This window comes from Pieris rapae, chromosome 13, assembly GCF_905147795.1.
Source record: "Pieris rapae chromosome 13, ilPieRapa1.1, whole genome shotgun sequence".
NCBI lineage: Eukaryota > Metazoa > Arthropoda > Insecta > Lepidoptera > Pieridae > Pieris > Pieris rapae.
In genome coordinates this window covers 7710230-7726484 of record NC_059521.1, presented here as the reverse complement: position 1 = coordinate 7726484, position 16255 = coordinate 7710230, and the positions used below count along the sequence as shown (strand labels likewise).

At 31.3% G+C, this 16255-nt stretch overlaps 1 protein-coding gene across 1 annotated transcript in view; it reads left to right on the top strand.

Moving 5' to 3' along the window:
* Positions 1-5575: 5575 nt before the first annotated feature.
* Positions 5576-16255, top strand: part of LOC110996268 (A disintegrin and metalloproteinase with thrombospondin motifs 16) — a 36900-nt gene continuing 26220 nt past the window's right edge. The window contains exon 1 of the mRNA XM_022263858.2: positions 5576-5873. Coding sequence (XP_022119550.2) covers positions 5790-5873 — 84 coding nt within the window. The 5' untranslated portion in view covers positions 5576-5789. The remainder of the gene's footprint in view (positions 5874-16255) is intronic.

Below are 16255 nucleotides of genomic sequence, written 5' to 3'. Positions count from 1 at the left end.
TGTGCAATCATACCATAGGTATGCAAACTATCCAATAACTACTAAGCTATATACAATAACTTTTAAATATAACGTACTCCATTTATATAGAGTATATTTGTACAAATATTTCTTGTATAAAAATTTACCTGTAATATCATCTTCTGGACCACTCAGCTGACCACTGAGGCCCTGCCAGTCTGTTAGATTTTTTGATGATTATCTCATTACTTTGAAGCAAGACCAGCATTGTTCCTGTACAAATAAATAAAATCCCGACAATTAGCACCAAATTATTTTTGTACAGTTTCTTAGTGAAGAAAATTGATTTATTTATTGAAAAATTACAATTTTTTGTCGCATCGACTTATTAGCTTTATACTTCCCGTATAAAGCATAAGCCAGTTTTCTATACACCGTATACACTTTCACTAACACAATAAAAGTTTCAATGCGATAATAAATTCAGGTCATGCGCCCGTCTGTGTATTTCATATAAAATGCCGTATTTGTATGCATCTACTAAATTGAAAGTTTCCTTTTGAGAAAGTAAAGTAAATTTCAATTTCATTCGAGAGCTCTTGAAGCATAATTGTTTTAATTAAAGTCAAATTTTAATTGAATGAAGCAGAGTTACCTATTGAATTTTCGTATAACTACAGACCTTATACACGCGTCAGTTGTCATAAACAGTTTTTAGTTAAATAATATTACAGAAGTTTGTTAACGGTCGAAATACTGATACTTATGAAAAATTTTATACAAGATTTAATTCGACATGCCAAACATAACAAACACGATTAGAAAAAAATTGTTCGATTCAAAAATGAATAAGAATTGACTTAAAATGGGAGGAGAGCAACTATGGATAGACCTAGCTCATTTATCAGAATGCTCAATCAGGACATCGGTGAATTTGGCCAAATCGTGTTCTGATAGGGCAAATGATATAACTGAGGTATATCATAGGAGTCCCATGGGATTATGGGATGACTGGGTTAAATTTAACTTATTCTTAAATATCTTAAACACCAACCATATAACTCGTAAGTAGACGCCATTTTGCAAATAGAATTAATACAAAAATCACAATTCGCCCAGCCTAGACGCTTAAGTGAGCGACTCCCAACTCTGTGGTCGTACTTTCGATTCCCAGCTGAGCATCCTAAGCATCCCAAGAATTGTATTAGTGCGCATTAACACTTTATCCTGCGGTGAAGTCGTGAGAAACCGGCATAATTTTAAACATGCCAAATCACACTTATCTATAAAATTAATGTTCAAAGAAATGGAAAGCAATCATAAAAATATATTTATTTAACACAGATTAGAATTTAGATCTAGGTAGGCCTAAATTTATCTTATCTAGACCTTTCTGGGACACATGGAAACGGGGAAAGTTGAGCGAAAATGGCATAGATTTAAAACAAATAGACTATTCTAACAATAGATATGCGATACAAGTGACACGGTGGCACCATTATTGTTTTAATTATTTTTTGCTTTATAGGTACACAGCCACGTCATTTTTGTTATCTAAAACCTTTTAGAACTAAAAACAATAAAAAATATGACTTATATTTATTTTACAAGATTATAAAAAAAATATTCCTTATTTTAAATCTACAGAAAGTGTCATCTAAAACTGTATGATAATTTTGTCGTACAATACGTATTTTATGTATCTTATTCAATACGATTTTTAAAATTTCTTTTTTCCTACATGTAGAGAATACGTAGACTTATTAATATTATATAGCTGAAAACAATACAATATAACAAGATAATGATAATGTAAGCATTAATAAGCGATAATATAAGTATTATCATTATCTTTCTGCATGCCGTCCGGACCAGGCCGCACATTGTTTCTGAATTGTATATTTTCTTCTTGTCTCTTACGTGTGGCCTTGTTGGTGACTTCCACCGGGGCGCTTAGCATCCGGTGATGGACGCACAGTTTTCCCAGTGCCCGATTTTTGGGGGAGGCAAGTCTAACAATAAGGTACCCAAATCTTATCAGCGTACCAATTCTTGAATGGCCGGCAATGCACTTGCGAGTCTTGTGAGTGTCCATGGGCGACTGTATCACTTAGCATCAGATGAGACTCCAGCCCGTTTATCTTCTCTTACATTAAAAATAAATAATTACTCCTAATATCTATTAACTATAGTTGTGTTGCTCTTACTTTTATGTTTCTCTTGTCTATGAAACAATTCAAGATGTGATGTGTCTGTTATGTTTCATTAAATAAATGCAATCCTTATTTTAATTAATATTTCAAATTTAGTTAAAATGAGTGTTTATGTTCCAGTAACCTAAAGACACAGTAAAAACACAATACAGTTATTGTTACACACATTGTATTTAAACTAATGAAAGAACAAAGGACGAACGGTAATCGGTCATGGTCGAAGGGCAACGGTGAAGCTGGCTTTTAACGACAGCTTCACCAGCAAAGGTATTTTAGGCTGGTACGGTATAGCTCGAACGAGCAGGCGAACTTTAACTTATAGGATCACCAGGGAAAAACACTATTTTGTTTTCTACTTCTTCTTGTTTATTGTTAATGAAACATCAACGCGACCTCTCTAAGACGACGTGTTTTAGATTACAACTCAACAACTCTTGAAGAAAATATATCATTGAAGAAGATAACTAAAGTGTTTCCTAAGACTAGAGGTCACTTAGGGTCCTTCAAGAGCGTACCAATTCTTAAAAGGTGCCGGTCCTCTGGGAGTTTTTGCGAGCCCTCTGACAATGTGAGAGTCTATGGGTATTACTTTATATAAGCGTCCTGCCCGTTTGCCCTCCAAAAAAATCGAAATCTACTCTAGATACACACTTCAGATAAACGATATAGCGGTTCTCACTTAGCTTTTTTTTAGTTCAAGATAATTCGATCAAACACTGACATGGCATGGAGACAAACAATACTTGTCAAGTCGGCCTGGGAGGTGACAATGTCTAATTACATATATTTTTTTATCTAATGTATAAAAATATTGTAAATCCTATTTTAAAAGAGTAAGTGTGGTATTTATTGCCCATTCTTCTCCACACGAAACCATTTGGAAGGGGCAACTAGAATCTGTACATTTTATTTAACGTTCAAAAGTGCCATTGTGGGTGGAATAAATGATTTTACTTGACTTGAAACTAAACATCTCTGGTTTACGTTGACACTTGACATGATGCATCGAGTTATTAAATGGATTTGACTAATCACAGTTGAACGCAACGTTTTATATTGTGTTTTTCGTTAGTAACAACACCAGTTAAACATTTTTATAGGACAGAATAGACGCACGCACATGTAGACCATACCATTTTGTCTCGGATTTTTTAATTAAAATTCTACAACCTCGTGAGACAAAAAAAAACAGATGTTTATTCTAATGACTCAACCCGCCATTTTGTGCTTCCACTATAATTTATGAACAATTCGAAATTCAAACAAGCCGTGTTCCAAAAATTAACGTGAACTATTAAAGTACTAGATAACACTCAATTATAGAAAAACTTGTTAGACAACATGATGAATATGGCCTAGGAACATGATATGGCATATTGTAGAGAAAAGCGCAAGTCGCTTTTCGACTTTCATGGCTCCTCAAGATCGAAAGCAGTTTATACTAACGACCTTGATCATGATTGGAATAGTACTTATAATACTCATATATAATTATGTTTAGTGAAAATAATTATAGACAGTATGACTGCTTTTAAGTTAAAATAAACGGCAAGACGTGCGTTAAATATATTTAATAATGTTTACAATATCAATTTTCCTAAAAAGGGACATTATTAACTTAAAGGGTTTATATCATAGGAGATTTCGACACTCCCCTGCTGCTTAACCACTCGGTCACATATCTGCCTAATTGTCTGCCTGATAGGCTAGGATGTAGGGGTTTATACGGGGGTAAAATAATAATTATTATTAAAAGATTTTTTTTTGTTTTCAGAAGTACATAATATATAAATTTTATTTAACATATAGACGTGACATAATCTATATAGCATACAATTTAAGAAAAAAAAACATAAAATCTTAGTAAAATTACTGAAGCGAAGGACAGGAATCACAAATTTAAAAATTGCGACATAAATTGTTCTATACTCATCTTTTGTCAGACTATAAATATAGATGTTTGACTATAGAATAATTAAATGATAAGCGACAACTTTCTTTCCGTTTTGGACCTATTTTTATTTCTTATCTTTTGATAACACTTTGGTTCCTAAGAGAGATAAAATGAAAATGATAATATTTTAACTAAATAAGACTTCTACTACAGACAAGATAGATTTGAATATTAGGAATGGTTTTAGTACTTAACCGCATAAAGAAAATAGACAGTATATTTTTTTAATTCGTATTTATGTCGAATTATCTGAAGAAAGTTAATTTCAAGAGCCTGTGTTAAATAGAGTCGAAAGGCTTTCTCTGCTTTTCGAAATTTCCGAAACAATGCGAGCGAGTGACGGCGAAATATCGGGGAGAAAGGTACAATGGGTTCATGTGGGACATATCGGCGAGATCTGCAGTATTTATTAGAACAGGAACACCAATAGAGTCGCCTTTTATTCGTTTATTTTAAATTAGTAAACATCCTAACTATTTTATAATATATCGACATTCTTTTAAACACGTATAAAATGAATGTTTTAAATAATGTAATACATATGTAAGTTTCAATACTTTTCTGAAATATCACAATACGAATACTATTACAAATTTTTATATTTTTGTAATGGGAAAATATATGAAACTTCAATATAAAACACTAGCATTTAATTGTAAAGTATTTATTAGAACAGCAACTGGTTTTTTAAGTACAATCGACTGCATTTGTAAGTATTTTTCAAAAATATTTTTATGTAACAGTTATAGCATAATATACCTGTTTAAACATAAATCTTAAATTCCATTTTGAGTCTGTAAGGTGAACAGCTTTCTATACCTTCCTGACAAAATAGTATTTTCTCCGGGCTCAAACCGGTATAACCAACTAACAAGATTTTGAGTTTATTAATAAATCAAAAAATAAATCTGATCCTATGATATCGTTGTTCGTCACGTGATTTAAGTTAAACGATGTGGAACTGTTTAAAGATTTCCACTGTCACAGAGTTTTCATGTTATTTCCTATCAAATAAAACATTTAAAACACATAACAGTGTTAGTTAGTATAGCATATTACACTCGTTTTTTACAAATCACTTCAAATATCTACACAAATAATACAAAACACTGGTTTAATTTATTAGGAATTTAAGTTTCAATAAGACAGAAAATATCCTAGACACCCTACCTACTTTATATTTTATTACACTAATGTGGTTTAAAAAACCATTAGTAGCAAATCTTTTTGACAATTTTTTTTATTTTGATAACATAAATTCTCCTTGAAGGAGATATAATAATAAGGTGCCAACAACCAAAACGTAAAACAAAGATATTTTAAGATAAAATACAGTTTATTATGTAGGTTTTCTTATTCAATGTGTATCAGCATTTAGTAACCCTTCTTAAACATAATTATCACAACCCTGTCTCTAACGTTCTAATTCAGTTGCACTAAACCGCGCAGTCGCATTCCGCGAAACAACGCGACCTGTCGTCAAACACAATAGCTATATAGTCTGTGCGATTTTGAATTACCGGCTTTTGATTCGATATATATTCTTTTTAATCTGTGGCTGGCCATGCCATTTAAAACTTTAAGCGGGAATTTATAATATTATCATAAGTGTTTAAAATTATTTTTAGTAATAAATGGTAATGTAGGTTTTAAGTGTTTCTATGATGATTTGGTGTCGAATATTGTTCTTAGCGGTTCTTACATCTGTTTGGGATCAATCGCGAGGTGACTTTTCTATAGACGATGTAAGTAGAATTTAAATTTGTATTTATTTTAAATCCAATTGGACCTTTAAGTCACTTAAAGACAAATTTTATTTATTATAAGGGTTCAAAGTTCGACTTTTAGTTGATATTATCGATAATTTAGTTTTTCCAATAAATAATCCAATTGTTCTAAAAATCCAAACACACAAAGTAAAAAATATGTATGTAATAATAGCTATTAATACATAAAAATATACCTAATAACTAACATTAAAAAAGTTCGATTTTTAGTCGATATTATCGATAATTTAGTTTTTCCATATAAATAATCCGATTGGTCTAAAAATCCAAACACACAAAGTAAAAAATAAATTTAATACGTTAAAATCTAATTCTAAAAATACTTTTAGTTTGTTATGTTCCTTGGGTATGAATGGTCTCATTTATTTTTTCTTGAAGATTTATATCACTATAAAAGTTGTTTTTGAAGCACGGAGCCCAAAAAAAATCAAGTTTGGTTATGTATATTTGAAAACAAGAATTTAATATGTCAAATGACTTATTTCTGATAAAATATTGTTTTCGTTTACAACGCAAAGATGAGTTTAATGACCTTACCTAAAACGCCATAAATATTGCACTCTGATATTTTATTATCAACTGGTTTTGAATATTTGTACAATTTTTTTCATTTCAAAGATTAATTATTTATATTTGAAAATGTTATATACTGATAGACTATGTATTAATGGCTATAAAATTCATTTCAAAAATTATTCATTGCTATTAAAAATAACAAAGGCATGGTAACCTGGCGGAGTTTGACCCAGTGCCTTCCGCTTCTGATCTCGCACCGCTTCGGATCTGACATCGGGCTGAGAGAGTTATGAATCTGTGTCTTCCACGGATTAATGCTGTAAGATCTCTGCGTAAATTACCCGTTCGAGTAGAGATGGAAGTGAGAAGGTCTGGAGAAGATGCTATTCACGCCTTACTTCTCTTCTAAGAACATTATTTATAGGTTCTTTAGAGTATTATAACAATATATCATTTTCTAGTAGGTCACGAACCTTAATAATCTCCAGCTCTAAATCCATTACTGAATTAGTTCAATAAATCTAAATGATTTTGAAATTAAAAACACACTTATTCTATGTATAATGTATGCTTGAATTAAATTAGCACAACAATTTTAGCATAAAAAATAAATTTATAGCAATAGAGTGTAGCGACATTTGAACTTCAGTTCAAGGCTAAGCGTGTAGCTAGGCAATTTCCGAATTTTAAATTATATTTAAACTATAGTTCCTTTCATTGTTTAATGAACCTTCGCACCCACACTGTCCACTATTTGGTGGACATCCTTTTTAAATTTTACATTGATCAATTTATTAATCCACAAGTCCACGTACTTATTTTAATATAATTTAAAAACGAGTGTTTAATGGTTGTTTATAGATACGATATAAAAAAATATAGATAATATAGAGAAATAAAAAAATTTAACACAAGAAAGAATAATTTTTTTTAAATATATTTTTAATGTAGCGTTTTTGACTTATAAAAAAAAACCTTAAGCAGAGCTCAACGCCCCACAGGGGGAGGGAGAGGAATTTGATTCGAAATTGAAATATCCAGCTGAATATAATATAACGTGGATACTTGAGACTGAAGCAAATCACTAAATTAATATAGAAAAATCTTAATAAAATTATTTGAAATTCGAATTCAAGTTTTTCATTGTTTTGAAAATTTACTTATTATTTTGTTAACAATTTTTAATTTTATACATAAATTATGTATGTTCCATAGGGGGCATAAAAATTTGAGGCTAAGGCTAAGGCTGGCTAAGGCTGGCTAAGATGGCACAAAAAAGGTTGGGAAACAATGTCCTAAACAGACATATATATGATAATAACTCAATAATGGTTTCCGTTTTCATATGGGGATTAAAATTATCATTACAATTTATTACTATCACCATATTGTGTGTAAATCTAAATTCAAACGACCAATAAATAAATGCGTTCAAAAAATCAGGAAAATTACACAGAAAATGTCATACGAACATTCCGAACGATATATCTGTTTAAAGTTGCATCTAACAGTCACTTAAAGTTATAAAGTTTACATTCTTATAATCCCTACATGCGAACAATGACTTTTTCTAGATTCATAGTCGTGTGAAAATAATTTCCATTTAGCTTCTCACAAAGAGAAAACACTATTGATTTACGTTACCAATAGGCTACATGTTCTCTCCAACTTCCTGTGTCAAAGGCTAAATATATGGCACACATTAGTAGATTTATTTATTTATTCACGCAAATATACAGTATTTACAAACACATACTTAATTCATAGTAATAGTAACCAAACATGAAAACTAAAACAAATTTATAAAGGTTGTTTATCTATGGCAGTGTACCTTTTATGCTGGCAGCATTTCTCGCTGTATTGCGATATTCGCTGAGCGAGGAAATCACCGGCTCTGGGGTCACATACAGGTAGTATCTACCAGTATATCTAACTGAAATCTTTAACTTGTGTCTGTGCACTTGGCCCCCTTGGTTCCCTTTGTAGTAGAGACTCTACTACTACAAAGGGAACAAAATCAAACCCTCTTATATTTAAGGCGTTTTTATTTTCAGGACAGCTGTTACAGTTTTAAATTAAAATACTTTACATAAAAATAGTTTCATGTATACTATATAATAAAAAAAATATGTTGTGAAGTACGTACGTTTATTAATGATTATCCCTTTATTTTATGTAAAAAAGAGAAAATTTTATAAGAGAATAACAGAAAAGTATAATTCTTTAACATTTGAAATTGGCATTTGATAAAATTGCATTGTCAACGACACGAAACGAAGGGACGTTCAATCATGATTGTTCTTGAAAAATATACAAAAGATTTAGCTACAATAAATTTTTATAAAATTCTGCTTGTCAATTGATAAAACAAAAAGAACTGAATAGTAATATTATTGTGACCCTTATTATGCACTGAAAAGTCTGTTCTAAGACCTTACTCAATTTTATTACACAACAGGAATTAGGTCGAGAATGCGAAAGGTTATAGAACCTTTGAATCATCATAATTGCATACCGCCTACATATTTTCTTATTACTGCAGAAATTGTTGAAACCTGTAATAACATTCGGAAGAATGAAATATAAACATTATGGTCGTTTAAGGTTCTAGATTTAAAAGTTAATTATTTACCATAAATATTTTGAATAATAACATATCTACGTATATTATATATACACTAACAGTCGTAGCCAATGTTTGCTTTGTCTCAAAGAAACTGCTGTGAGCAGTACGACTATTCATGTATACTATACATATAATAATTAATTGTTTTAATGTTACTATTATTATTATTAATTTTGACGTCAACCACAAAGCCTCCAATAAAGAAAATAGCGACACATAAGCTTGTGTCGTCTTTTAATTAAGGCATGGGATTAGATAAACGAATTTGACCAAACATGGCTTTGTATCAAATCTACAAAACAATTGAATGTCAGTTACGGGACCTCAAAAAATAACCGTATAGTGAATTAAAGAAATACTGTTTGTCACCGAGAGCAATTTTATCGCGCAGCTTTATCTTATTCATCGAACCATGAGTAATTTAACCTGTCACACTGGGACCTCTGTACTAATTCAATGTTACGAATAACGGAACGTTTTTTATTTATTTTAAATTATAAAACGCTTTCGATGTTTTGCCAGACCGTCAACCTATGACCTATTTTTGACAATATAATTACTTAAAATACATAACTGAAAATAAATACATTAATTAAGATTTTTTTTTTCTCCGAAATATTTACTAACTTGACAATATCTATAATCTACTATATCCATAGGCCATAACATATTTGAACTCAAATAAATTAGGATTATCACTAACAACTTAGTACGAAGTCAACAAAGGGACGTTGAATTCCTGTTGAAGAATTTCCTCCTCAAATCTTAGGTACATCTTATGCAAAACTTTGAGCCTTGCTTTCATAAGCCTACATAAGACACGATCTCGTATAGACAAAGCCACGCTTTGAGACATTCACATTCAAGTCACGATGTCGGATATAATTATAACTATATAGGTGTTACACGAGATTTTTTTGTAACTTTAGGTTTCTTTCGCTACAAAGTATTTAATACTCTCTTGCGAAGCTTATCTTTATTTATTTACGTCATAAGCGGAATCGTTGACTGCTGGCGGAGTACAGTTGGTGAGCTCCATTCAGACAGCAGGGTATGCCTCCGGTATCTAAGTTACCTTCTTTCTGGCACAGTCTAAGGAATTCCAGAAGCAGGCCCATGCAGTCGGTTTAACCTCAAGACGGCATATCTTATATGGATATTATAATCTTTAACGGCTTTTTTAACAAAGTTTATTTGTTTAATTTTTACTGATAAAAGCTTGCCAACGCTCGGCGCAGTGATACATTGGTAAAAGAACCACATTATACAATTATTGATGTGACAAGCAAACATGACATACACGAAGATTAATACAAGTTTTAAACAATACATTAAAACAATAAAAATTACAAAAACTAAACGAAAATCGATTTTAAAGTGTGAGGGCAACGACTTTGTTAAATCCATAAAAAAGTATCTTTTAAAGCCTGGAGATAGAACCTGAAAATGTTGAGAATTAATCAATTATCTAGTTGCATGTTAGCATGACATGAAACATCACGAAACAGATACAGAAACCTGAGGCCATGCGGCTAGAACGTTATTGATTTAAATTAAAACATGCCATATTTCTGGATTAAAAAATATTTTTCAAATCCGCTTTATTAATAAAATATTTTTACCATCAGTATCGGCGTAATAAGGTTTTATAACTTAACTATAATAGTATCCTTATCCCTTATAAGTGAGGCAAAATAAAAAAAAACCTAATTCAATATTACAAAAATATTAGGGACTAAAATCATGGATTAATTGTTATTATAAATATATTCAACCTTATTCATATATTTTGCATACGTCCATGACACTATGGAATGGTAAATTATAACTCACTAGATTCGTATCTGAAATTATAGTGTCCAGTGTATAATTAATTAACCATCATTCGATGTTTACTATATGGCTGGGTCAGGACTTGAAGGGTATATCATATCAAGTAAAACAGCCCTCTAATTAATATAAAAACTTAATGTATTATCAGGAGCAGTATTTCAGCCGCGACTTTTCTTACAATGTGCAGTAATTAATAACACTCGTGGGCAAATTAAAACCTCCACCTGTAACAAAAAATTTCATCAGAAATTTGCTCCGTCGAATAATTATCTGCCTTATTCTGCAGATACTCTGACTTTGTTAATATTACTTTTAAAACTGCATTTACTACCATATTTAGCATGAAGTGTGTTCGAATGAATATAGCCATATTAATACACTACCACTATGTGCAAGCCAGAGCGTACCGATTCTCAAAAGGCCGGCAACGCGCTTGCTGGCTTTCTAGCATGCGGGCGGATACGACATGTATTACGTAACACCACCCACCTTCCCGATTGCCGCTGTTCTAATAAATTAAAAATGCAAATTGTATTAAGTGTGATAATCAGCCCTGAGGTCATGTGATTGAACCGAGGCTTTTGCCAATAGACTTCTTCTTATGTACATTAACTGATAACACTTAAAATAAAACCTGTATCTTCTATACTTCTTTCCTTCTTTATATTTCTTGCTTTTTACACATATCACGCATGTGCCTGTGTCCCATTGCATTACTAAGCTTCATTCTCATAATAGACCAGTGCCGAAGCCTTCAAAAATGGTAAGAAATGAAAAAAAATTACAGTAGGAAGAAACCCATTAGAAATGCAGGGGAATATGATCAAAATGAAAGGAAAAATAAATTACGGTCGATCCGAGTTCGGGAAGTGGGAGGGGGTGAGTTTTAAGGGGGAAAAATTGTTTATCTTGATTTCCGGCGAAACTACCAGTCCTATGGAAAGAAGTTAAATAGCAAAGTTGTAGGTCATAAAAAGATCTACAACTTTGGTATTTACAATTTTTTCACATAACCTCAAAATTTAGGTGAAAAATTCAAAAAACCAAGTTTTAAAAATATTCAATCCTGAATATTTTTAAAAGATTGAATTGAGCGCAATAAAATGGAATTTAAATATGGCTGAGTTGTATGTGGCTAAGTTCTTATTCTAATGGAAATAGCAGGAAGCGATGCAAATAATCTGAACACCTCATCTCGGAACAAACGTTGCGTATCGTCGAAAGTGGTCGTTAATAATTTCTAATCTAATCAACATGAGATTTCTTCACTCTGTATTTCTTAGGCTTTACAATTTAATAATGATATTGTCGATTATAATTTAAACTTGACAAATTAACTTAAATAAGGAAGTGAAATGCAAAATTACACGCGAAATTTTTTTCATTCGCCAATTATGAATGTAATTTCGCGTTTATATTCTTACAAGTTTGTAAATAAACTTTATAATACTTAAAAGTATAGTCTTAGGTCAACAAACCTGATTTGTTACCTTAAATGAATTATTTAATACTCCATCGAATATAGAAGTATAGAGAAAGTGATCACTCCATATACGTAAAACGAGCAGTTTTTATACGTTTTGTGTGAGAATTATATACTTTTGTTGCAATAAAATAATATTAAAGATGTATGACATTTTTATATACTTAAAATCAATAAAAATAATGTACTCAAACGATATTTTCAGATTCATCTGATGAATGATTTTTAGTCGGATTTAGACCCGATTGGCCATATTCTGTCTCATAGTAACAACAAATTCTATATAAATTTTCGTAAGTAGTAAAAAGTAAAATCTTGTACTTATAAATTAAATTTAGATAAGACATTAGTATACTAATAGTAACAACTTATAACATATTATATACCTGTTCAATTTTTGTGTTGCCAACGAACTCTTTGGTGTGAAATTCGGAAACGAAATTTAGCGCGTGCTATGTATGACTTCCGTTGTCAAAAATCAAAATACAATACGTTTTTAACATTTGGGGTCATGTTAAGTTTAGCTTCTGAATGTCACTTAACGACTCGTCTGTTATTTGTGAAACAACTAATAAATAAAGGTCGAAATGTATGAAGTAGAAAAAAAACTTGAAATCTGAATTCCTTAAATTACCACGAATATATCAACCGGAAAGCTTCCGCGTTGCAAAACCGATAACCGTTATCGATCAGTTACGGTTCACTGTACGCAATGTGCTGACAAATTATTACGCTCCAAAGCGGTCAATGTAATGAGAACCGACTATTTTTAAGCATTGAGTAATTCGATTATCGAAAAAAATCAATTTAGTTAAATTATATAATTACGTATTTTCTACGTTTATTGTTCTACAGTAAACTTCGCATATAGATTCGCCGGTCTATCATATGCCGATAACGAATAATCTTATATACAATGCGCAAAGGCGATACGAACTTGGAGAAAATGATCGGGGTTAGTGACAGATGGCAAAATCACGTGGTCTTGCACCAACCAGATAGATCGGTCAACTGAAAGACCCATCATGCTCTTAACTGTTATAAGATATGTGCTGGACAGAGACCGGTGAAAACAGATTGTTTGCCCCAGATTTTTCTTGCTGACCACAGCGCTCAGAGAGCTATCTAGTTAGCTAGCTAGTTAGTTATCTAGCTAGCTAGTTTAGTTTAAAGAATATTTTAAGTGCAAAATATAAAGTCGAGTTTGTGGCGCCGCGCAAATTCCTCCACTCTCCCTTGTTTTAACCCGTAATGCATCCTTTACTTGGTCAGTTCAGTGAGGAGGTTATCAGCTACAAGGTCTGGTTCACTCCGCGCTGCAGGTCACTGAGTTTTTCTATGCTTTCTTTGCCATGCTATTTCCCTTATTTTCAGTAATTACAGTTAAAGTTATGGAACGGCGCTTACACTTAAATCTCCTCTGTAAAATTTAGCTAACACAAACTTTTGTCCGCATTTTATTTATATCTCAATCGCAAAATCATTTGAGTAATTGGTATAAAAATTACTTTCTTTAAAATCATTTTATAGCATTCCAATATGTTATATTAAAATATATTTCTATAAATGTACTGCCCAATTTACTCCGTTGGAATGAAAAAAGGTGCCTTCCTACCAGTTACAGGCTTTCTCTAGCAAATCCTCCTCCAATCTGTCAATCCAAATATTAAATTGTGTTTACCTTGTGATAAAGTGAGATGAGTATTTATCTTAAAACTGTAAAATGTGATTTAATTATAATAAAAATATACGTAAGAACTGTATTTAGCCTACGAAGTATCGGTTACAATCTTTACACAGGTGTTAAAGTTAATTGAAGTTACCGTTTCTTGCGCGTGCTCCTCCATCCGTATCATAATATCGTGTGATCGGAAGAGCGAGGAAACGTCACATTCCTCGACTTTGTTATATTTATATGACTATAAAGAATATGTTGCTAAATATCTTCATACTTCGGTTAAAAAAGAACTCTTACCGCATTAAAATCTAATTTATTTTAATTTAGAGATTTTTTATACTCTATCATCGCCTTGTACTACGCATCGTATAAGCTATCTATTTAAACTATCTCTTTATCACACAAAACGTTATTATATTTTGGGTCCTACACAGTTTTTTAATCCAAATGTGTTAATATGATTTCAACGTTTCATAATATATTGACGTACCCTCCCTCTAAAATTGAACTTTTATCAAACAAAAAGCTTTCAAAGCTTTCCAGTATTTATTTATTATTAACAGTAAGTTAACCTTAACAGTGCATCCGTAAAGTCAGTGACCGTAACTTCATATGGAAACCTGTCCTGATGTTATGTAATTATAGATCGCACCTAGCAATATAAATTAAAAAGTTTATATATATTTACACATAACTCGATAGGAACAGTAAGATAATTTACCTAATAACGTTAACGAATTTAAGTTTTAATGTTAATTTTCTCCTAAACTGAGACTAGGTAAACTATAAATAAATAAATAAAGTACAAAATTCTCGTTCTTTATAGAAAGCATGATAGCAATGACTGCGGAAGTCTACTAGATTTTTTTATATTCACTTATAGAAATAAAAAAATACCTGTTAAATATAATTTCGTAATAAATGTCCATTGATGTATCGCCTATATTATTACCAAAATGGATGTGATATATTCACTCCGGAAAAACTGTTCACTGTTTTTACAAATATAAAAAAAGTGATTTATTTCAACAAAAGTGACATTTATATGGTATATACTTATCATAACAGGTATTTGAAAAGCCGGAAAAATAAGTGGAATTTCCCTAGTCCGTGAAAATAGAAATAGTCAAGTATTAACAGGTAGTAAAGTTTTTGATGAAGGAAGTGTGCAGGTTTAGAAATGGCATTGCTAATGATTAGAAAAAGAAGGCTATTAGTTTTCCTGATTATTCTATATTGTTAATTTATTCTTATGCTATTTTATGCTTGGAAACATGCTGGTCCTGCACCATAGGAAAATTATAGAGCCTTGACAAAATCAATTGGTTGCTGATCTAATTTTACATATTTTTTGTTTTATAATACGGCAGATATATAGAAAATCAGCTACTATCTAGTATTTTTTTTTCGGTCGATTTTCAGACCTACTGCATATGCATAATAAATTTCATAAGAATCGGTCGAGCTGTTTCGGAGGAGTATGTGAACAAGAATTTTATAAATGTATAAAGATAGATTTCACTAACGGGCAGTCCCGGTTACCACTGCTGGACATTTTTGTTATATGTTATCAATTCATAGATAATGGAGCATTCTTAAAGTTTAATCAGTTTTTAAATATACAAATATTTCCAGTTTATAGTATGAAATATTATAAATGTATCACTAGTGTAATAACCACATTTTGACACCTATTGAACATTGCACAATGTAAACCATATTGTGATGGCTAACGATTCTTTCGCATGTAAACTCTGACAATGGTTTTACGAAATATTTAGACGAATTGGTGCGTACTAGTAAACACTTGTTAGGAAACACGAATGACGACGAATTGGAGCACTTTTATTTGATTTTGCAAAACTTCTTTATTAAAAAAGTCTCTACAAATATTTCCTATTCATATTTTAGTAACTCACTATTTAATATATTTAATATAATTATGAATGTGACGGAAGAAGCATAGCTCCGAAGCATCGGCATTCATACTAGAATTGATTGCTAATTTCTCTAAATTAAATAAATAATGAAAAATGGCTTATATAATTGAACATCTTAAGTCCTACGTTTTTATGCTATATAATCTGTGGAACGCGCGTAGAATTTTCCAATTTCTTTTAGAATTCATGTATAATATTTTATCTATAATTATACTTGCGTCAGCTGGTTGAAAGCGTAGGCAACAACGACAATGCAACAGACGA